The sequence below is a fragment of the Musca autumnalis genome, unplaced genomic scaffold (assembly GCF_047663935.1).
Source record: "Musca autumnalis isolate F117 unplaced genomic scaffold, ASM4766393v1 scaffold_4, whole genome shotgun sequence".
In the NCBI taxonomy this organism is placed as follows: domain Eukaryota; kingdom Metazoa; phylum Arthropoda; class Insecta; order Diptera; family Muscidae; genus Musca; species Musca autumnalis.
This window is the reverse complement of record NW_027411977.1, coordinates 133,793,598-133,818,130: the sequence shown is the minus strand read 5'-3', so window position 1 is coordinate 133,818,130 and position 24,533 is coordinate 133,793,598. Positions and strand designations below refer to the sequence as shown.

At 35.2% G+C, this 24,533-nt stretch overlaps 1 protein-coding gene across 1 annotated transcript in view; it reads right to left on the bottom strand.

The window, feature by feature from the left end:
- The window catches only part of LOC141402519 (uncharacterized), a 177,546-nt gene that overhangs the window by 1,605 nt on the left and 151,408 nt on the right, over positions 1–24,533 (bottom strand). Inside the window, exons 2-3 of the mRNA XM_073983998.1 lie at positions 18,104–18,299; positions 9,048–9,130 (exon numbers count right to left, since the gene is read on the bottom strand). Of these exons, the coding sequence (XP_073840099.1) occupies positions 18,117–18,299 (183 nt within the window). The 3' untranslated portion in view covers positions 9,048–9,130; positions 18,104–18,116. The remainder of the gene's footprint in view (positions 1–9,047; positions 9,131–18,103; positions 18,300–24,533) is intronic.

The window sequence follows — 24,533 nt, the reverse complement described above, 5'->3', positions numbered from 1 at the left end:
TAATGGGGGTCTCACAGAGGAAAAATCCTATTGATTTTGGTGATGGTCGGATAATATTTAGGGGTCGGAATGGGAAAACACTTATCTAGAGAAAGGTCAACGTTTTATTTCAAAGCCAATATCTCTGTTTCTTTAAGAGGTATATGAAAAGCAAAACCTGGCAAGGAAAGAAGAAAATATCACCTTTACAACGATGTAAATGAGGTTGTAATAGGTGGTCAAATAGCAGAGATATGGCAATAGTCGATAATGCATCCCAATTTCCGATTTTTTTGTAATCACGCTACAGATCGCAATTTTGATCGGATCGTCACGAAATTTTGGGGGTTAATGGGGGTCCCACAGAGGAAGAACCCTACTGACTTTAATGATGGTCGGGTAATATTCAGGGGTCGGAATGGGCAAAAACTTATTTGGAGAGTGGTCAAAGTTTTATTTCAAAGCCAATATATCTGTTTCTTTAAGAGGTGTATCAAAAGCAAAACCTGACAAGGAAAGTAGAAAATATCACCTTTACAATGATGTAAAGTAGGTTGTCCTAGCTGCTCAAACAACAGAGATATCGCAATAGTCGGTAATGCATCCCATTTTCCGATTTTTTTGTAATCACGCTACAGGTCGCAATTTTGATCGGATCGTCACGAATTTTTTGGGAGTTGATGCGGGTCCCACAGAGGAAGAAGCCTATTTAGTTTGGTGATGGCCGGATAATATTCAGGAGTCGGAATAAGCGAAAAGCTTATGTGGAGAAAAGTCAACGTTTTTTTCTTATGTTAATATTTCCGCTTCTAGTAGGAATATTCCAAAAGGAAAGCCCGCCAATGGAAGAAGAAAATATGTGCTTTATATTGACACAAAGTATGTTGGCATAAGTGGGCAAACAACCGAGATATCGCAAAATATATTATAAAATATAATATATCCAATTTTTTCATTTTTTGTAATCACGCTACAGGTTGGAATTTTGATCGGATAGTCACGAATTTTTGGGGGTTGATTGGGGCTTCACAGAGGAAGATGCCTATTGATTTTGGTGATAGTCGGATAATATTTAGGGGTTGGAATGGGAAAAACTCATGTGAAGACAAATTCAAAATTTTATTCTTTGTGAATGTATCGATTTCTAGTAGGCAAAGCCTGTCAATGGAAGAAAAAAATATTAACTGTACATTGGTGTAAAGTAGGTTGGCGAAGGTAGTCAAACAAGGGATATACCACAATAGTCGGTAATGCATCCAATTCTTCCATTCTACAGGTCGAAATTTTGATCGGATGGTCACGAAATTTTGGTTGCTTATGGGGGTCCCAGAGAGAAAGAGGCATCTTTTTTTGATTAAAAACCAAAATATGTTTGTTGGTAGTCGGATTATGTTCCCTAAAATAAATGTTTACCAGTGAAAAGCTTATGCACAGGGGTAGTGGTGTAGGGTATCACATGGTCGGCCCGTCCCGACTATAGCCTTTGCTCACTTGTTTAGCAGATCTAGTTGGGCTAAATTTTTGCTCTCTACACTTTCAATAGTTTATTACATTCCGTGTAAAATTAACCATATTCTGACACCAAACCGCGATAAAAGTCCAAAAATAGATATGTGCCTCGGCGTTTTTCAATATCATTTAACCTTCTGCGGTTATGGGCCCCCAAAAACTTGAAGACATAACCGCGGACGTTGCTTTCTAAAGCATGGTTTTTTACCCTTTGCATTGCTCTCAAATCTATTGTTGAAGCACTTTTCCCACTCTGAATGAGACGCCTCCAAAATATGGTTGTGAACGCTTCAACAGCATCTTCTGGCGAAGAAAATAGATGATCATGGCTTTTTTATACCCTCCACCATAATATGGATGGGTAAATTAAATTTGTCATTCCGTTTGTAACACATCGAAATAGTCATCGGATACCCTATGTATATTCTAGAGTTGGGCAATCTCGTTCAATTGAACGATCCGGATCACTGTCCTCGTTCAAAGACGAATGAGTAACATCATAAAAATCAACGTGTGAAATTAAGTATACGCAGTTTTGTGAAAGAAATTACCGGTGTCCATTGAACGAGATAGTGATCCGGATCGTTCAATTGAACGAGATTGCCCAACTCTAGTATATTCTTGATCAGGGTAAAATTCTAAGTCGTCTGTGCGTCCATATGTTGAATTCAAGATACAGCTCGCAATTTTTAAGATAGAGCTTTATAATTTGGTATAGAAGTTTCCATTACCCCTAGGATGTTTGGTATTGCAAATGGGCTATATCGGTCCACGTTTTGATATAGCCCCCATAGAACGGTACCACCCGATTTTCGGTATTCTGAAGGTTTTAGTTTCATTATCACACCGAAATGGCTGAAAGTTGGTACTTAGTCTTCGTTAGGGCTACAAAACCTTCCCCCCAGAATTTTGTCGGTATAGGTCCACACCTTCATATAGCCCCCATAGAACAATACCTGCCGATTTTCGGTATTTTGAAGTTTGTGGCATCAATATTCCTCCGAAATGGCTGAAATTTGGTGCCTAGTCTTTGTTGGGGGTATGAAACATTCCCCCAGAATTTTGTCAGTATATTTTCGGTATTTTGAAGGTTGTGGCCTCAATATTAGTCCGAAATCGCTGAAATTTGGTACTTATTCTTCATGGGTATACAACTTTTCCCGAGAATTTTGTCGGTACACGTCCACGCCTTTGAAGTTTGTGGCATCAATATTCCACAGAAATTGTTGAAATTTGGAATTTAGTCTTCGTTGGGGGTACAAAACTTTCCATGTGAAATTTGTCGGTATAGGTCCACGCCTTCATATAGCCCCATAGGACAATACCTCCTGATTGGCGGCATATTAAAGCTTGTGGCATCAATATTCCACCGAAATTGTTGAAATTTGATATTTAGTCTTCATTTGGGGTACAAAAATGTCCATATGAAATTTGTCGGTATACGTCCACGCTATCATATAGCCCCCATAGAACGGTACCTCCGGATTGGTGGTATTTCGAAGTTTGTGGCATCAATATTGCACCGAAATTGTTGAAATTTGGAATTTAGTCTTCGTTGGGGGTACAAAACTTTCCATATGAAATTTGTCGGTATAGGTCATATAGCCCCCATAGGACAATACCTCCTGACTTTCGGTATTTTGAAGGTTGTGGCCTCAACATTCCTCCGAAATGGTTGAAATTTGGCACTAAGTCTTCGTTGGGGGTATAAAATATTTTTTCAGTATAGGTCCACGGCTTCATATACCCCCATACAACAATACCTCCCGATATTCGGTATTTTGAAAGTTGTGGCATCAATATTCCTCCGAAATGGCTGAAATTGGGTACTTAGTGTTCGTTTGGGGAAATAAAACTTTCCATATGAAATCTGTCTGTTTATGTCCACGCCATATAGCCGCCATAGAACAATACCTCCCACTTTCGGTATTTTGCAGGTTGTGGCCTCAATATTCCTCCGAAATGGCTGAAATTTGGTATTTTGTCATTTTTTTGGTACCGGTTTACGCCTTAATATAGCCCCCAAAGCACGGTACCTCCTAATTTTCAGTATTTTAAAGCCTGTGACCACAATGATCCATCAAATTGGCTGAAATTTGGTTTTTAGTCTTCGTTGGGGTTATTCAACTTTCCCTTCTAAATTTGTCGGTATAGGTCCACGTACATCCCGAATTTCGGTATTTTGAATTTGCTGAAATTTGTTACTTAGTCTTCTTCTTAAACGAAAGAAAACTTTATGTTTCATTTTATTTCAATACAACTAGTGGTGGAGGGTATAACAAGTTCGGCCCGGTCGAACTAAACGCCGTTCTAACTTGTTCTTGAATAAAAAGATGTAATTGGGTGCCAAGTCATTACTTTACGGTGAATGGCCCTTCAATTCCACGTTTTGCCTGGTCACAAAGGATCTGGTTTGAATAGATGTGTGACATGGTGCACAATGATTCGTCTTCTCTTGTTCGTTTTTTCGAATTTCTCCGAAGACTTCAGACAAACAAATTTTTGTGCACCACTCAAAATTGACTGTCGTACGTTGCTTAAACGGAATAGACCAATTTTGCCGAAGAAACAGGTGACCATTTGCTTCGAAGTGTTTCTCCCATGAACAATTTTCGTGTTCGTAGGCCCATACGGTCGATTACTGTTTTGTTTCAGGTTCATACACTTAGATCCAAATTTCCTCACCTGTGACGATTTTATAAACGTCTAAAAAAGCACCGCGATCTTATTTTTTTAAAATTTCTTTGAATCAATCGACAAGAGTTTTTTGAGCGATGGTTTACTCGTGCTGGATCCAACGATATTGTTTATGCAATATCGAATGTAAGCTGGTGGAAGACGTGCCCAAGGTTGCCTCTATATGGCGGTATGTCACATAACGATCTTGCATTATCAGTTCACGCACGGCATCAATGTTTTCAGGCACAACGTCCTTTTTTGACAACCTTCACGACCTTCGGTTTTGCGCGAGCGTTGGGATCCTTTCATTATACCAGTTTTTCAGAACGTTATTTTTTCGAACTGCCACTTGCAAACAATATAACTAATTAAAGTATTTAGAGATGACAACAGACATGTACCGATATGTTGTTTTTCGTTAGAAATCAATCCACCCCGTAGACAGAAGGTAACACATGTTGCTTATTAAAGTTTCTGTTTTTTTTTCACATTTGGCATTATAAGATTTGATTTAATTAAAAAATGGCAATTCGATTTACAACAAACGTATGTATACCGCAAAACAATCAAATGAAAACAAGTGTATGACGGTTTATTAATGTGGGTCGATAAAGAATATGAAAAATATTTGAAAATTGTTTTTATTCGACCTGTAGCATGATTACAAGGTTTAGATGGACAGACGAACAAATTCAACTCCTGGAGATATCTTCAAAGCAAAATTGAAAAGGAATTATCGTACTCCTTTCAGATCGACTCAGCTCCTCGAGACATTCATTTTGGTATACACATAACAAGGGGGGGCTACGTCTACTAAGGCGATTTGTTATAAACATTTGACCCAAAACCGACTTATAGTACCATCCTAGCATATTGCTGAGGGGAATTAAAACAAGTATAAAATAGTACTCTACACGACTTTTCCTCGACATAACATTTAGAGTTATTTAGTTCACGAACTTCCTAGTTTAATTGAACAATTCATTGAAAAAGAGTGTATGAACTAAAATTAGTGAGCGACCGAACGGTCAACGAAGGAACGAGTAGCGAACGAAGATTGCCAATCTAGTTCATCATGTCAATCAAGTATACATACAGTCACACATATCGGGTGGTTGCGTTATATTGGACCTATACCAAAACATGGACATGTGTACAACATTTTTAGGGGGAAAGTTTACTGAAAACTATTAACCCCAAATGCCAAACTGCTGCTAATCCGGTCTAAAAATGTAGCTAAAAATCTCAAAATACCTCAAATGTGGCTGTACAGTTATAATGGAGCTATACCAAAACAGGGGCCTATGGGGGATTTTTTGCTGTGGTGATGCTGCTCATCAGCAAAACATTACAGTACATTTTCAGATTTTTTTTAGTAACGGTTTGAAAAAGTCTAATGCTTTAAAAATTATAGGCGAGGAAATACTCATAACTTTTCTAATATTGGTCCAGATAGAAAAAATCTTTTTTTTTTGTATTTTTTGTTTTTTTTAGCTATTTAATAAAAAATAGAAAAAAATTTTGCGCAGTGGGCTTTGGTGAAATTTTCCCAATATAGAAATATTCCATTTATAAAGATTTGGTTTGTTGTTTTATTTAGGAAATTATCTTTAGCATCTTAAAAACTGCATCATTTTTCGATTATTGCACTTATTGTAGCAGCCGGACAATAAACTAACTAAATTAATTATAAAATAACCACAGATCGGAAATTATTTGAATGGGCATCCCAGTAAAATAATCTACCAAATATTAAAGTGATATTTTCTTAAAAAGATGATTATTTAAATATGAAAGGGGATTTGAATTTAAAATATGCAGTGGCTAAACCTATCGCGGGCACAAAAAAACTGCATTCAGCAATACCTACTAATGCTGGTACAATAATTGCTGAACCATTTTCGAAATCGAAAAATCAAGCAGTTTTTAAGATGCTCAAGATAAATTCATAAATGAAACAGCAAAACAAATGTTAATTTTTTTTTTATTTTGTTAAAATAACAAATGTGTCACACTAGTATTAAATAAAAATTGTATTGACTAATTTTAAAAAATAAGTAAAATAGTAATCACTGGAATCCCATTACCAAATAGGACTTAAAACTTTTGTAATTAATCGTAGTTTAATACAAAAAAAAAAAAAAAAAATGAAGAAAAGTGAAGAGTACAATTATTGATAAAAATTGATTTGCCCGAAGAGAAGAGATATTGTAGGAGCAATCATATTCTAAGAACAAAATAGTGTATTTTAAAAATCTGAAAGTATATATTGTTGTTTCAACCACAAAATTGGTACAATCTTCGATGCATTTTGTCCATGCTGCCCTTCCTGAGATAATGGCCTCAAAGCTCAAAAACACCTTATCTCACGCACCAATTTGCCCGAAACTTTGCACATTGTAAAAATCAAGTTCCAAAAAGGTCTATATCTGACAACACTTTCGGGTACCTCCACTGCACAAAATTTAAAATTTAAGCGGAAGTGCAGTTTAAAACCAGTAGGCCTATTCTGTAACTTTTAAATACTATCGATAGTTTTTAATTTTCTTTTGTTATTGTAACAACAAGATAAACAAAAGATATAGCAGAAAGTCTCCGGTCATTAAGCTCGACTCCAACGAGAAATTAATTAAAATTAATATTAAAATTTTTGAAAAATAAAAAATGAATAAATTTGTTAAAAACACTGTGCAACACGAAAATTATTAACCATATTCTGACACCTCAGCGTGATAGAAGACCAAAAAATAGAAGACACGTGTCTCGCCGTTTTTCCCTATCTCATTAACTTTCGCAGTTTTTAGGCCTCCAAAGGTTTGAGGCTTTGATGTAAAAAGGGGTAATTTTTCAAAACGTTAGGAACTTCGAATTTGTCTCAGAGTTGTAGACCTTTTCTTAAGGAACAAAAATTGTGAACACATATAATCTATCAAACTTCATATGCAAGGTCAAAATCGCCAAGGTCAAATTTCTTTTAAAAAATGTTCTCGGGTTTTGATCTGCAGCTATCAAGCCGATCAAATTTGAAGCAAACAACCAACTACAAAAACGTACCTCAGATCCCAATAAACATCTTTCTAGAACATGTGAACTCTGTATAGACGGTTCTTAAAGGTCAAAATAAGAAAGCAAATGAGATTTTTATCATGTTTTCTCTGGCTCTGGACCACAGATACTAAACCGTTCAATATTCAAGAAAACAACCAACTGCAATAATGTACCAAAGACATAAATGAACAACTTTCTGGAACATGCGGAATGTCTATGAACGGTTCTTAAACTTGAAAATAGCAAAAAACTTTTGAAAATATTTAATTTTTACATTTTTTTCTCCGATTCTGGTCCTAAGATACCCAACCGCCCAAAAATTAAGGATACCGTCAACTACAAAAATGTACCTAAGATTTCAATAAACAACTTTCTAGAACATATGAAGATTCTAGGAATGATTCTCAGAGCTGAAATTCACGAACAATTAAATTATTTTTAACATTCCCCCTGCTCAGGTTTGGAAAGATATAGTCTTGAAAAATGACCCCTTTTTACATCAAAGCCTCAAACTTTTGGAGGCCTAAAAACTGCGAAAGTTGATGAGATAGGGAAAAACGGCGAGACACGTGTCTTCTACTTTTTGGTCTTCTATCACGCTGCGGTGTCAGAATATGGTTAATAATTTTCGTGTTGCACAGTGTTTTTAACAAATTTACTCATTGTTTATTTTTCAAAAATTTCATTTATTTGAAAAATTTGCTTATTAGGGTGAAGATCTTTTTAATATTATATAATTGTTCCACAAACATCCCATACGGGACAAGGGAGACTTCTCTCATATCAATGAGTGCAGCCCGATTCATATTAGCTCAATGATATGGGACCTACAATTTATTGCCGAGTCCGAACGGCGTGTCCTAAGACACCACTTGTAGAGAAGTTTTACATGGCTGAAATACTCAGAAAATGTCGCCAACATTACTGAGGGGTATTTTGCCAACGTTTAAAATTTTGATGTTTGCCTGGCCGGGGAATCGAACCCACGACATTCAGCGTGCAAGGCGGGTGTGCATACCATTGCACCACGTTGGCACCCAATAATATTTATTTTAATTAATTTCTCGTTGGAGTCGAGCTTAATGACCGGAGATTTTTTGCTATATTTTTTGTTTATCTTGTTGTTGTTACAATAACAAAAGAAAATTAAAAACTATCGATAGTATTTAAAAGTTACAGAATAGGCCTACTGGTTTTAGCAGCATGGACAAAATGCAGCGAAGATTGTACCAATTTTGTAACTCACTTCGAGAATTTTCATGCGCACAGTTTTAACGAAAGAATTTTGAACTTTTGATTTAAATTTGGACAAAATATTACGAGCTGCATAGTTTGGACTCTATTGTTGATCCGCTATAGAGAATTCGTATGCACCAATCAGCCAGACAGACAGACGGCTGAGTCGGCTCGAAATTGTCTGAAACGGATGCTTAGGGTTCAAAATCATTATTTCGATTAACCACATATTTTATCATATCAACGTACGAGTATATATTGCTTCGTTAGCTTATAGGATGAGGGTATACAAAATGATCATGAACAAATTGGAAAAACTGGGAAAAATATCAATGTTATATAGTATAACAATATGACAAAGTGTGTAAACCTAATTTCCTTTAATGTAAATTCATTTTCATGAATTAGATTGTGATAATTGATATACAAGCTCTTGGCTTGAAAACTCCCAACTGTTACAGCCATGTTGAAAGTCTATTTATTCTTTTAACGATATTCCAAGAAATTCTCTATAAAATACTGACAGTTCGTAAATTTTAGTAACCATTTTATTGTTTTTTTTTTTTTTTTTTTTTTTGTTAACTGCTAATACTCACCTATAAAAGCTTCGGTTACAGGACTAGCAAGATTACTGGCAGCATAACTTAATGTGAACTCGGTTGGTTTTTCTTCTGGTGACCTGCTTCGTTTCCATTGATGTGGGTGTTGGTTGTAGTTGTTGTCATTGTCAACGGTTGAATCAATTGTTCACCGGATCCATGTAGTCGAGTTCATTGTCAGGCGGGTGGGTTGTGTTACCGTTGCGATGTTGACAATGATGATGACGGTAGCGGTGATGTGGGTGATTACAAAGGAAACGGAAATATAATACACACAGCATTAATGGTGACAATATAAAATTTCAAAAGAATTGCGAAAAAAAGGGAAAAATTAACACAAATCGGATTATATTGAAACGTTACAGTTGCTTTAACTGCAATTGATTGGCAATAAGTGTCAACGTATTAATGTACGAGTAAAATGATACCTAATTTAAACCCACAAAAATGATTTCAATAACAGTCTTTGATAAGTTGTGATAAGGGAATATCAATTAGCAGTGAATTTGATTCTAAAGAAAGGGGATATGTAATGTCGGATTTTGGGCAAGTTTTACTAAAGAAGTATAAAATAATTTTATGCATTAAAAGGTTGAGTTTTAAATGTAAGAATTAAAATAACCACAAGAAGACATTTTCACTGCAAGGCGAGGAAGGAGCATAGCTTAGAGCTAACTGACCTGTCGATAGGCTGTGGATAGCAGACTGATGGAACGAGTTCGTTTACATATGAGAACGTTAAAATTCATTGATTTAGTAGTTTGGATGTAACACACTTTAACAAAAGCACAGTAGGAAACAAGTACGAACGGAGTTAAGTTCGGCCGGACCAAACTTTTTATACCCTCCACCACGAACTGTATTGAAGTGAATAGAAACAAGTAGTTTAATTTCGTTTATGAAAGTACTAAACTTTTCCTTTATTGGAGGAGTAGTACATATATCCCAACTGATAATACTTCCTTCAAAATAGCTTATATGGGGCGACATCGTTGTTATTTTTTTTTTCCAAAACATGTACCAATATTTACAATTTTCCGAATTGAGCGAAATTGTGCAATACCGACTAAACCTAACCCTGGATATTCTGGATTTGGATAGTTAACAACGTCGGGAGCACCGTTCTATGGAGGCTATATCGTAACTCCAGCGAAGACTAAATACCAAACTTCAGTTATTCCCGTTGAATAATGTGGCTAAAACTTTTAAAATACCGAAAATTGGGAGCGACCTTTCTATGGGGACTATATAAAAGCATGGAACAATACCGCAAAATTTCAGGTGGAAAGTTTTATACCACCAACGGAGACTGAAATCGGGAAGTACCCTTCTAGGGAGGCTATTTGAAGACATGCTGATTTCTTCTGCAATATTTTGTACACCCATGGAGCTTTAAATACTAAATTTCAGTCATATCGATGGTATATAAAGGCCACAACTTTCAAAAAATCGGGAGGTACCGCCCTATGGGGGCTATCTGAGGACGTTTCATACCCCTTCAAAGACTTAATACCAAATATCAGCTATTTCGGTGGGGAATTGAGGCCACGACCTCCAAAATACAAAAAAACGGGAGGTACTATTCTATGGGGGCTATATGAAGGCGTGGTCTTATACCGACAAATTTAAATTGGAAAGTTTTACACCCCCAACGAAGTCTAACTAGCAAATGTCAGTAATGTCGATGGGATATTGAGCACACAACATTCAAACATACCGAAAATCGGGAGGTACCGTTCTATGAGGGCTATATGCAAGCATGCACCCCAGCTAACACTGAATACCAAATTTCTGAATACAGATCAATATGTGAAGGAAATTTTTGTAGCCAAAAAAGACTAAATACCAAATTTCAGCCACTTTGGTGGAATAATGAGGCTAAAACCTTCAAAATACCGACAATTTGGATGTACCGTTCTATGGGGTGTACATCAAAACGTGGACCGATACCGATAAATTTCAGGTGGATTGTTTTATACCCTCAACGAAGACTTAGTACCAAATTTCAGCCACCTCGGTGTTATAATGAGGCTAAACCCTTCAAAATACCGAAAATTTGGATGTACTGTTCAAAACGCGAACTGATACCGATAAATTTCTGGGAGAAAGTTTTGTATCCCAAATCAGTACTAAATATCAAATTGCAGCCATTTTGGTAGGATAATACTTTAAAATACCGAAAATCGGAGATGTCGTCCTATGGGGGCTATTTAAAAACGTGGACCTATATAAACATTTTAGGGTAGAAATGCGTCTTAGACTCTGGAAACACAAAATACAAAGTTACAACTGATCCTGTGGTCAAATGAGACTAATACATTCAAAATATCTTAAAGTGATGCGTACTATATATGGGGTGTTATATGGGGGATATACCAAAACGTGGACCTATATAAACAAACTTTGGTTGAAATGTTTTTTAGCTTTTGGAGACACAAAATGCCAATTTACAACCAATTCGGTGGTAAAATGGGACAAATATCTTAAAAATTCCTTAAAACGACGACGCGTCACTTTGTATGGGGGCTATACGAAAACGTGGACCTAAATATCCTGCTTTCAATACCAAAAGTCCTACGTACATATAATAAATTCTACCAAAATTTCATCCACCTACTTCAGGCCGTTCGGACGCTAGAGTGATTTCCACAGACGGACAGACGGACGGACATGGCTATATCGATGTAGAATTGCACGCTGATCAAGAATATATATAGTTTGTGGGGTCTACAATGATTATTTCGAGTAGCTACAAATGGAATGACAAACTTTATATACCCCCATCTTATGGTGGAGGGTATAAAAAGTGAGCGCAGTAAAATTTTCTTTCCATAAAAACCTAAGTTGGGTTATGTCGGCATTTGATTTTTATTCATAAATGGTTTTTTTTTTTTTAAATATGGCAAAGGGAAGTACCCCGCCATCTTTGCAATTCTAAAAAATATGCATCCTATTTCCACCGGTGGCCATCCCTCTACATTCCCTGAAAATGTCGGGAAAATCGGTTCAGTAGTTTTGTAGATGTAACATATTTTAAAAAGTGGGCGTGCTCAAGTCATTTGGTCCTAAAAAAGTAGATAAGTCTCGCAAATTAATTTCTAAACTATACATTCGTAATTATTTTAAATATAGCATTTAAAACAAACAAAACACCACTACCCCTGTTCATAAGCTTTTGACTAATAAAATTCAAATATTAAAATTGGGATAGCTTAGCGTCTTTGCTCTGAATGTCTTCATTAAGTGCATCGACAGTACAACCCAAATAAAAAATGGAAAAGTGGGATGTATGCCAACCATCAATAGGCTTCTTTCTCTGTTAGACCCCATCGACCCGCAAAATTTCGTAAGGATTCGATCAAAATTTCGTAGTGTGATTGCACAATAATGGAAAAAGGGATGCATTACCGACTATTGCGATATCTCTGTTGTTTGACCACCTATGACACCTACTTCACATCGTTGTAAAGGTGATATTTTCTACTTTCCTTGCCAGGTTTTGCTTTCGATATACCTCCTACAAAAGGGATATATTAACTTTGAAATAAATCGTTGGTCTTTTTTCCAAATATTTTTTTGTCAGATTCCGACCCCTGAATAATATCCGACCATTATCAAAAATCAAAAGGTTTTTTCCTCTGTGGGACACCCAATAACACCCAACATTTCGTGACGATCCAATTAAATTGCGACCTGTAGCGTGATTTCCAAAAAAGTGGAAAAATGGGATGTATTACCGACTATTGCGATATTTCAGTTATTTGGATACCTACGCCAACCTGCTTTACATCATTGTAATGATGGGATTTTTTACTTTTCATTGTCAGACTTTGCTTTTGGAAGATCCCCAACCGAAGCTGTGATATTCGTCATTATATTGAAATCGCAAAAATAAAAAGTTGGGTTCTATTAGCGGCTATTGCGATATATTCGTTGTTTGATCACCTACGAGAACCTACATTACATCATTAGAAAGGCGATATTTTCTACTTTCATGGCCAGGTTCTGCTTTTGGTATACCCCATATTGAAGCTGAGATATTCGCTTAGGAAAAAACGTTGTCTTTTTCGCCAAATAAGTTTTTTGCCCATTACGACCCCTAAATATTATCCGACCATCACCAAAATCAATAGGCTTCTTCATCTGTGTGACCCCCATTAACCCTCAAAATTTCGTGACGATCCGACCAAAATTGAGATCTGCAGCGTGATTTCCAAAAAAGTGGAAAAATGGGATGTATTACCGACTATTGCGATATCTCAGTTATTTGGATACCTACGCCAACCTGCTTTACATCATTGTAATGATGGGATTTTTTACTTTCATTGTCAGTCTTTGCTTTTTTTTCTACTTTCATGGCCAGGTTCTGCTTTTGGTATACTCCATATTGAAGCTGAGATATTCGCTTAGGAAAAAACGTTGTCTTTTTCGCCAAATAAGTTTTTTGCAATAGGCTTCTTCATCTGTGTGACCCCATTAACCCTCAAAATTTCGTGACGATCCGATCAAATTGAGATCTGTAGCGTGATTACAAGGTTTAGATGGACAGACGGACGGACACACATAGCCAGGTCGACTCACCTCGTCGAGACATTCATTTTGGTATATATAGGTATGGGTCTACGACCATTATTTCGATGCGTTACAAACTTTTTGGCCAAAACCAACTTATAATACCCTCCCCACATAGTGTTGTAGGGTATAAAAAGGGTATAGTGGAAGTATCCCACCTCCTCCAAAATTCAACAAAATTTGTAGCCCATTTTAAACCGGGGCCATCCCTATACATTCCATGACAATTATAGGAAAGTCATTTCAGTAGTTTTTGTAGAAAAGATTAAAATTGAAAATAAAAAGTGGGCGTGGTCAAATTTTCTATGCATAAAAACATACGTTGGGTTATGACGAACATTAAAAAAAATTATGAGGAACATTAAAAAAATAACCAAATCGGTCCAACGTTCTCAACTGATTATATAGATTAAATATTATTATTACATTCCTTGCAAAAAAATCAGACAGTCAGTATAGGGCCACATGTTTGGTTTTGTCCCCACATCCGATTTAAATTTTTGATGATTTTAGTCATATTTTTCTATCGAATTATTTGTCAATTGGAATGTTGTGTTCCCGGATGATAAAAACTTACTCACAAAAAAAGCTGTTCATATATATCCAGGACTAGCAGACCCCGGTCCGCGTTGCTGGCCCGTCGTAATGAGCTTTTGAATTGTCAAGCATAAAGTCCATAAACTTTATGCTTGACAATTCAAAAATAGGTATTTTCTACCTAACTTCTTTGGTAAATTGCCAAACCGAGGAGGATTTTAAATTTCTCTTACAGACTTTGTCGGATTTGTTCGCCCATTGATGCTGTTTAGGATTTATTATCGTCCATGTCCCCTGTCTTTATCCTAAAGCGATCTAATTATAAAAGTTAAGTTAAAAGTTAGTTTTTCACGGCTGATGGGCCGTTGAACCTCACCATTTAAGGAAATTTGTAAATATATCGTTTTTCTTGACCGGGAGCGCAACAGCCGCTCTGTAGAAAATTTATTTGCAAGCCGATGCACTCATAAGTATACCAAATATAGCGATTATAAAGCAAACGAAATTGTCTACAAATTTATAGCATTTTGGACACGGAACATTGTGAAAATTGCATGAAATTTGGTTCAGTAGTTTTGAAAAAAAAAAAATGTTTTGAAAATAGTGGGAGTGATCATCACTTTTTACGATATAAAGTATTTAAAAAGTGGGTGTGGCCCGCTATTTTGGCTACAAATATGTAAATAGGGTACACACAACCCCAATGCCTCCCAAAATTTATGCTGAAACCTATATTATCATAAGTTTGACTTATAGATATAGCGTTTAAAAGAAAGGCGTGGGGAAATTCATAAAATAAACATAACAACGGTAATCAATGAGCTTTTGCTGCATACTTAATGGAAGCTTTTCAATAGTATTGGTGATATAACATATTAAAAAAAACAGGCTTGGTCGGATCTTTAGGCCCCAAAGATGTACCTAGATTGTAAATTAGTCCATAAATTTTTGACCGATACATGCGTAGTTTTGCAAAAATAGCGTTTTTTAAAATATCGCATAGGGGAGTTATCCCGCCCCCTCTGGAATTCAATAAAATCTGTACATTCCCTGACAATTTCCGGAAAGTGGGTTCAGTTGAAAAAGGTGGGCGTGATAAAATTTTTATCCATAAAAAGCTAAGTTGGGTTATGACGGCATTTGATTTTATTCATAAAGATATAGGGTTTTTTAATATCTGGAAATACCCTGCCCACTTCGAAATTCAAGGAAATATGTATCATATTTTCATCTGGGGACATTCCCTGAAAATTTTAGAAAAATCGGTTTAGTAGTTTTGTAGATGTAACATAAATAAAAAGTGGCCGCGGTCAAGTCTTTGGGTAAGGTTGTAGAAACAACCACAATTGTCTCACTAATTAATTTCCAACCGATACATTTCTTTGTTTTGAACTGTTAAGGACGATCTTTGAAGAAGATGCACATTAGGCAATTGTCAGTTTGACGAAGAGAGAAAGTACTAAGAGGCAAAGTGTTTCTATTTTCCTCGACTCTCTCTCTCTCTCTCCTATAAACTGACAATAGCCCCGAACAAATTAGGCAACTGTAAATCGGGACTAAGATATATTTTTAAGCAAATAACACGTTTTGCGATGTAAATAAAAATATTTGGTAGCACAGTTGAGCAATATAATATCATAAAGCCCCTATTTGTTTCATAATGGATGGTTTTCTGCAATTCTTGTTTTCACCACTGAACACGATATTTCACTCAAGTAATTGAACATGAAGGAAGGAATGCCATCGTAGGAATTTGAATTTAATGCTGAATATAGTGCTTTTATAAATTTGCTTTTTAATCAATTAACATATTTTGAGCAGAGGGATCCGATCGTTATCTCCTTTTTTTCTGTTTTCTCTGTTTAACGTGATCTCCCGAATTCTACTTGCATTGCAAGTTTGGAATTAGATGCAATGGCTCTGGTAACTGTTGTCTATTACTTCGTCACCCTATATTTACTTCCGACGTGAATAACATAGTCAAATTAATATCACAAACTAATTAACGTTTAATAAGTATTTACCTACTTACTCGTATGTCGCCTGATAAAGAATATTTGTCAAATAATTAGAACAAAAATATCCAGTACCTCGGATTTCTTGTTTTTTTCTTTAAAATTTGAATATCATCCTTTTTCGATCTACAGACATACAGAGTACCAACAGTACCAGTGTACATATGTATGTATTTGGCCATTTGTAATTGCCTTCCAGCTCTGCGGGAACTAAACTGATTGAATTCATACGCCTTTTCAGTGGGGACATCATGTTTTAGTATCATGACAGGATCTGAACAGTATCAATATACAGCTTAAATTTTATACCGCATAAATCAGAAGTTGATCTTTCCAATATGTTTTTACTTACAGTTTAAAGGTATACTGATATGCCATAACCTCACTTTCAATAAAATTACCTCGGAGCTCTTGATTTTTCAAATAACCCACACATTTTGTGGATTTGTACCTTTTTCCTCAAAACTATGGAAACCACTTTCAGCGTTGTCATTTTCATCTTTTCAATCGGAATCTGACCGAATCCTTTTAACCCCTTTTCACTGTTAATTTCCTAAAAAGACGCTTGAAAACAAATGAAAATCGATTTGATTCGGAATAAAAAATTCTATACAACTTTCAAAAATTGACAGAATAGAGGCGTACAATGGAGCCTCACAGTTGGTGCATGTACAATCTTCGCCAAAAACTTTCGCCAAACAAATATATACTCAAAACGCGAAGCTCGATAGAAATTTCTGGAAAAATTGACTTTCTTGAAAAAATATTTTTGCAAATTTTCGCGATTTTTTTTAGGTTTTATCCTTTTTTGCCATGAGACCGTTCCGAATTGGTGCGAATTGTCAAAATCTGTTCAGCCGTTCTTGAGTTATAAGCGTAGTAACTAACATCATCCTTTTTTATAGAAAGAATGACGATGACACCCCATATGTGCTCTTTAAAGGGAGTATTATCAGTCAAGATATTCTGTTCCTGCAAGGAATAGGAGGATAAGTTTAGTTCATACTTTCATAAACGAAAGGACTAATTGTTCCTTGTAACTTCAATATGGTTTGTGGCGGAGGATGTAAAAAGTTCGTCCCCGACCGAACTAAACTCCGTTCTTACTTGTTTTAACTTTTTTTTGTTGCGAAAAATTTTGGGATGTAATCTAACCTATTCAAATATAGGAATTTTGTAGAAAAGTGCGTTCAGTTGTATCCAACTCAGAACTTAAGTGAATGTAAAATATGACCGCATTATCCCGCAAAATTAGGTTTTCTTATAAAAGGACATTGAAAAATTCTATGGACAATTTTGTGTTGTCTTTTACATTATTGACAAAGGAACAATTGTATAAGATTAAAAATATATAGAAGATTCTAATTGGAGTTAGTTTACAGAAAATCTCCTTGCAGAAAACACTTCCGATCAATTTTGGTGTTTTAAAATTTCTTGCCATCATTTTCAACGGAATTTAGCATTCGAAGTTTTTAAAGGCTGACCACAAAATGTTTCGCCCCTCCCTTAAATGGGTGTAAAAAGTTAATTACAAATTAAACAGTCTTTAAGCTAAATTATCTTTTTTCTTATAGTCCCACTGATGTATTTATTTTGTTAATTTCATCCCAAATTCCAGTTTTAACCTATGAAATTAACACTTAACCTACAGCAACAACGAAAAAACTACCTCCGTTTCACAGATAATAGTCTGAACAGCTGACTTTCATTAAATATTCATATCACTGCAGTCAGTACGTCAGACTTTCCTTTGGTTGGTCGTAGGTAGTGCCTTGGAGGCTTATTCATGATGGTATTTCATTGTTGGTGTGTGTTTTTTTCCTGCATTCATTATCGCCTTTTTTTATCCCGTACCTCTTTGAATCTTTCTTTTGTTTTCAAGTTAAATATTCTCTTTTATGTTATTGTGCCTGTTCATCTTTGTCTTACCTCTTTCGTTGGACTATTTCGTTGAACTCAATTCAACACCTGATGCTGGTGCTACAGCTCCTGCTGAAATGGCTCCGGGCAGGGGTGTACCAGGCTTTCCTTTAAATTCTTTACTATTTGAACCGCACGGTGGTGTTGCCCACGTAACCGACAACTGATGTGGTGGTGGTGTTGTCCCGGTGGGTGTTGATGTATTCTGCATATTTAAAGAGCATGAAAAAAGATGAAAATGAAAATAAATGTAAGTTAAAGGTAAGGATGAGGTTTGGGTTAACAATGCAGATTCAGTGTTTTAAATTAAATTTTGCGTTTTATTAAACACATATTTGAGTTTCACTTCAGAAATTAAATATTAAAATTTAAACAAAAGCATTGCAATTTTGGGTGTTAATGAAATATTCGTTTGTTGTTTTCAATTAAATAATTTGTTAAACGTTTACACTTACCCACAGGGGTATTGTGTAATTAAAAACACCCGAATGAGGATTATCCACAGTGACAGAAAAATGTATATAGGGACATCGTACATACACATGGACACCTACTATTTTCTGTATGATAAAATATTGTTCCTGTAGTTATGAACCACAATCTTTAAGTACCTGGAAGAAAATATGTATATGGCGAAATCTGAGTGGAACCGGACACTTTTGCAAACAGTGTGTTTTTCAGATTTTTTTTGACTAACGGTTCCAGAGATAAGTCGAATTCTGTAAAAACTACGTGCAAAGAAACAGTCATAACTTCTTTAACATTGCACTATAGGTCAAACAGCCCATTTTACTGGCCAAAAGTCAGATTTCGCACTTTGTATTTTCACTTATTTTGTGTTACTTTCTTGTAAGAAACACTTCAAATATAATAAAAATAAATGTTGTTTTTGTATGAGAAATTATACCGTTACATGGCAGGCTCCCAAATATGTATTATCCAAATATCTTTAAAGACTTGTGAACGAAATATGTTTACTTGTATACGTTCAGGGTGAAACAAAATCACAATATTAGCATAAGTAACGATTTGATTAGAAAGTATTCGATATCTATTTATCACAAATGCCCTCCTATCATCATTTATGTGTATAAATAGTTATTAAATGGGTGTTTACTTTGAATTTTCGAAGAAAGTAGAACTTTTTGTACGCTTTTAAAGTCTCGGCAACGTTCGGCAATGAAAGTGAAAATTGAAATTTGTTCATTAACTCGTGCCGAATGCAGAAAATTTTATGTGATTTTGCGTAAATTTGCTCGACAAGAATTATACAACTTCTTTTAGGTTACCATATTTTCCATAATATTGATTTTATTTGAAGTCAGGGTTAAACCTCTTACCAAATAATGTTAGCCAAATTGGAGTCTACAGCATTCTGCTGTGTTCTAAAGTCAAATTATTTTCAAATCTTTTATAAATATATACAGTTATAGTCAAAGTATGTCACATCATATTGTGTGATTTTCAAGGTAATAATTTTAAGGCATATCCACATTAAAACTAAAACGAAACACAACAAAAAAGCTTCTGAACTTAACGGACGTCGATGCCTTCAATTCTGTAGACAAATAACAGACCTTCCAGTTTTTGTCCCCAAAGGGTTAAGGTACCAGTTGTGTATTTGGTCCATAAAGGGTTAATTTTTTGGCCCACGTTGTTCCATTTTTCTCCCAGAATCTAAAAACGCTATATTTACTTAAACCAAATACTTGTTTTAAATTTAAGACTTTTGGCCAATAAAATGGCCCATTTGACCTATAGTGCATTGGTCCAAATAGAAAATATTTTTTGTATTTGTTTTTTTTTTTTTTTTTGATCCGCAATCTTATAAAAAATGCACAGTGGGTTTTGGTAAAATTTGGCGACATGGCTGGCAACTCCATTTTGTCAATGCTTTATTACAAATACTATGAAGCCATACAATGAATGGACAAATACCCATCCATCTTTGTAACAAGTAAGATAGTATCAGTTAACTGTGAGATAAACGCCAAAAAAAACAGTAACCATTTTTAGTAACAAAAGTTCTTCATAAAGGACTCGAAATATTCAATTAGCTTTAGAGTTATCTTGCACAATAGCCATCTTAGTATGTTCCGGCAGGGTTTTACAGCTTTTGGGTCATTATCGCAGGAAGTAAATGAAGTCGCTAGAACAACCTACTGAAAGAAAGAAAGCTCTTAAACCTCACTTTTTCATAGGGAGGTACCCGAGGGAGTGGACCGATATAGTCCATATCCCAACCTGATACATGATGTAATAATGCGATGTGCAAAGTCTGCAAAAATCAGAAACTTCCTGCGATAATTATCTTGCGGAATTGCCATTTTGCCTGACGGCGTTTCTTTGAGCGTTTAGGCCAATATCCCACTATGTGCGAAGTTTGGACCAAATCAATTACTCCCTTCGAGGACTTTTGTGGGTAGGTACCGGAAGGATTGGACCGATATGGCCCATCTTCGAACTTAAACTGAGTTTGAACAAAATATTACCATATGCAAAATTTGATTCGAATCGGTTGACAGACGGACGAACATGGCTGAAACGAATTTCGTCCAAACAACTTGGGGTCTAAAACCGTTATTTCGATGAGACACATTTTTGGTCGTATCAAAGTGTATATGGCGAAAAACAAAAATTTTTTACAATCGATGAATCCGAGTTTCACCCTTTGAGAATTCGCGAACTGTTAACATATTCTATATAGTATGATATACATTCTTTAAACTGAAGTGTTTTAGGAGGAATCCCATAAGGTCGACCATTAAAATTAATTTACGTGGAAGCTGTGTTGGCATCAATGTAGAAAAATAGGTAAAAATGGGTTGAAGCCAACAAGTTTTTTTATGCTCCCTTCCGATTTTAGGCTTAACCTTACATTTTATAGTCATATGCCCAAAGAAAAACTCAAAGAATACTTCATGGGTAATATGATACTAGTGTATCTTTTTTCGATATATCCACTGCATCCACCTAAAATTGATGCTGACATTTTGAAGCCGGAATTTCGGGGTTTTTTGAATTGTTTTAATAATTCAAAACTCACATTAGGATTATAAAACTCGTGATTCTACGTCGTTTAATGCATATCTCATGAGTGTGCTCCTTACAGCATCCTAGTAATTGGAGTCTAAAGGCCAATATTTGATGCGTGATTTTTTTTAAAAAACCTATTTTTGCGTTTAAAATTTACAAGTGCCATTCAATTTCCTTTGTACCCCGCGTGAATTTAGTTTTTTTACGCGACGGATCTAATGAGACCTTCCGCGGTCGAATCCATCCACTAAAACCGCGGATATAGATACCCTGAAAATAGGAAAAGCAGCAAAAAATTATTTCGACAAATCCGCGTACTAAACCGCGATTTTCTTGAAATTTTTTTACGTAAATGGAATCCTTTATACGCGATTATAACATTTGCGAAAACGCGTGTCATAAATTACAGAGATTCGCGTGTAATATGGGGTTTTCACCAAAAATAGAATGTGGAGGCACATCCGCGGTTCTTGAAGAATCTAATTAAAATTGGTATATTTGGGCGTATTTTTGATAGGCGCTGACGAAACCGGATGCGCATCAAAATCGTATGCACATTGCGCGACTTTTACCAACTTTAAGGTTTTTTGCAGTGTATGATGCAACTGGTGGCACACAATGGCCCCTGAGTGAAACATCGAAATATGCATAAATTTTGACAGAGATTGATTCGCTGTATCCAAAAACGGATGCGCATCAACCGACTTTAACTAATTCGCGAATAACAGGCTTTTTAATTATAATATTAATTGAATGATTGTAATTTCAATATTACTCTTAATTTCCTACCCTTATAAGTTATCATAGTAATCAGTTAAACTCTCGCGATGGTAAACCATATGTTGTGATGAAGTTTTAACTGTATACATTCATTATTCTATGGGATTTTAGCAAAATAGTTGGAGAACTCCCAAAATATTTTTTTCTAATTTTTAGAATCAAACCAAAAAAATATTTGCAACAATATTTTCCAACAATAAGTTTTTCTCTTTTGTTGTTGCTATAATATGCAATTTATGTACCCAATCTCTATAAATTTGGTATCATATTTTTCTACGCATTGTCTAGATTCCGCATATATTCTTTAATTTATTTGTTGAGGGTTTGTACGGATTCTGGGACAGGATAATTTGGATTTACTTCAAAATTTTTTTATTATTTGTTGACTTTCCGCGAAAATAATAATAAATTTAATAACTATTTAAACATCTACGAATAGATATGGACTGCTGTTAACGATTTATGCATACATTTTCTCATAACAACAAAAAAGATATTTTTAAATATTTTTCTTTATATGAGAATAAAAACCGCTATAACTTTTGCGCGCATTGGCCAATTTCGTGAACGCGAGCAGATTTGAAACCGGATTTTTTTCCTTTACCTCTGTACCAAAAATCGTAGATGTGCTCGTAAAAAAAATTTTTAATTTTTTTCAAATGGAATTGTAAAGGAATTTTGTTATTCGCCATATACCCTTTCTAGCCTAAAGGCTGAGGGTATAAAAATAAATTGCATTTTAAAGAAGATGTGGAAATTGGTTTAGCAATTTTTTTCTATTTTTTATTATATAGCTGATAAAAAAAAAACAAAAAATACAAAAAAAATTAATTTGGATCAATATTAAAGAAGTTATGAGTACTTTTTTGCACATAGTTGTCATTTGACTTTTTCAAAGTGCGATATCTCCGCTCCGGTACTCATTTGAGGCCTAAAGACCCGACGACGCCGACTTTTTAATCCAAAACTACCTAACCGATTTCCTTGAAAATTTCACTGGTCATCCAGTGGTGAAAATAGGTTAGATATTTGGTTGAATTTCGGAGGGGACGGGGTAATTCCTCTAGTCCCTATTTTTTTAAAAGCCCTATTTTTTAAAAACTTACGAACGTATCGGTTAGCAAATAAATTTGCGAGGCAACGGTGCACTATAGGTAATTTGCCCAGGTTTTGAGGCAAAAGTCGATTTTGCAACTTTTTATAAAAATATTTTTTAGTTGGCATTGAAAAAAGAAATTTATTAATATGAATGTTATTTTTCAAAATAACGTCATTATCGCGTTTAAATTGCAATCAAAGTGAGAATTTCAAAGAAAAACTAAAAAATATATATTGTAAGGAATATTTTAATGTATATAAAAATAAACAAAATATAAATATATATAAAATGGAATTGATGAACAATTGCGAGAGGAATTTATTTAATATACACTCCACGTCAGTAGAATAGAACACGAATGAATCTGCGTTTTTAATCTTGTGGGGATTTCAAGTCTATGATGTTCCGTATCAAACACAGAAAAAATTATGTTTCTAGCTCTTCGCGAAATGGTTTTCTGATAAATTTTTCGATAGTACTATGAAAAATAGGCATTTATTTTTGGTCATCAGGATAGAACAGTCACTTTATTTTCGTGAATTTTTGAGATTTTAACGCTGAATTTTCTTTCAGTCGATAAAGCAAGACTTTCTAATCATTTTTCACCAAAGAAAACATATAAATTATTCCGCGGACACAGAAATAATGGCGTTAAAGGGTTTAAATTGACAGATATTTGAAACATCTCGGAGTATCAATAGGAGTCGCGCAGTTATGTCATGTTTCTTCACAATAAGATAGAATATGACACAGACAACCTCGACGGATACAATCGAGTGCTTTGGATGCTGATAAGATGGAACATTTTAAAAATAATTATGAAAAACGTCAAAATCTATCTATATCTATGTATATACTAGCTGACCCGGTCCGCGTTGCTGCCCCGTTTTTGAGGTCCCGGTATAAACATTTACAACTACAACTTTTTTTCTACAACGGATTTCTACTACCAACACAACAACTAATGATGTAGACCACAATTACCAATGTCATGTTTACCAATGGTCAAAACAGCTGTGGGGGAGGTCACCCGAGACCACTTCTTCCCGTTATACTATGAGAATTTGCATTGAAAGCTGTTTCGATATTTTGAAGAACTTTGGCTGATTTCCCAATCGATTGTTTTGGAATTTTGGTCAAGTGCCATTTCAAATTATCGAAATTTTACTGTGAAAATTGTGAAGTTGACCGCAATGTCAAACTTATTGAAGCCAGTGTTTATAGCGCTTTTAAAGACACGCGTACTAACATTAAGGATATTATCTGCAATTATACATTTTTGAAAAAAAAAAAAAAATTGTGAACCGCCATATTTCACTTTCGCGATGACCATTCAGGGTCAGGGCAATAATTACCATAGCATTGCAAACAATTTTTAAACAATAGGATGAAAAATATCTTCGATTTCACGTTTTATTAAAAAAATGTGTGTGGGAGGTACTCTGGTCACTCCACTGACCACTATAAAAAGTAGTTAAAAACCTATTCTCAGACCTACAAATTCCATATACAAAATTTCATCAG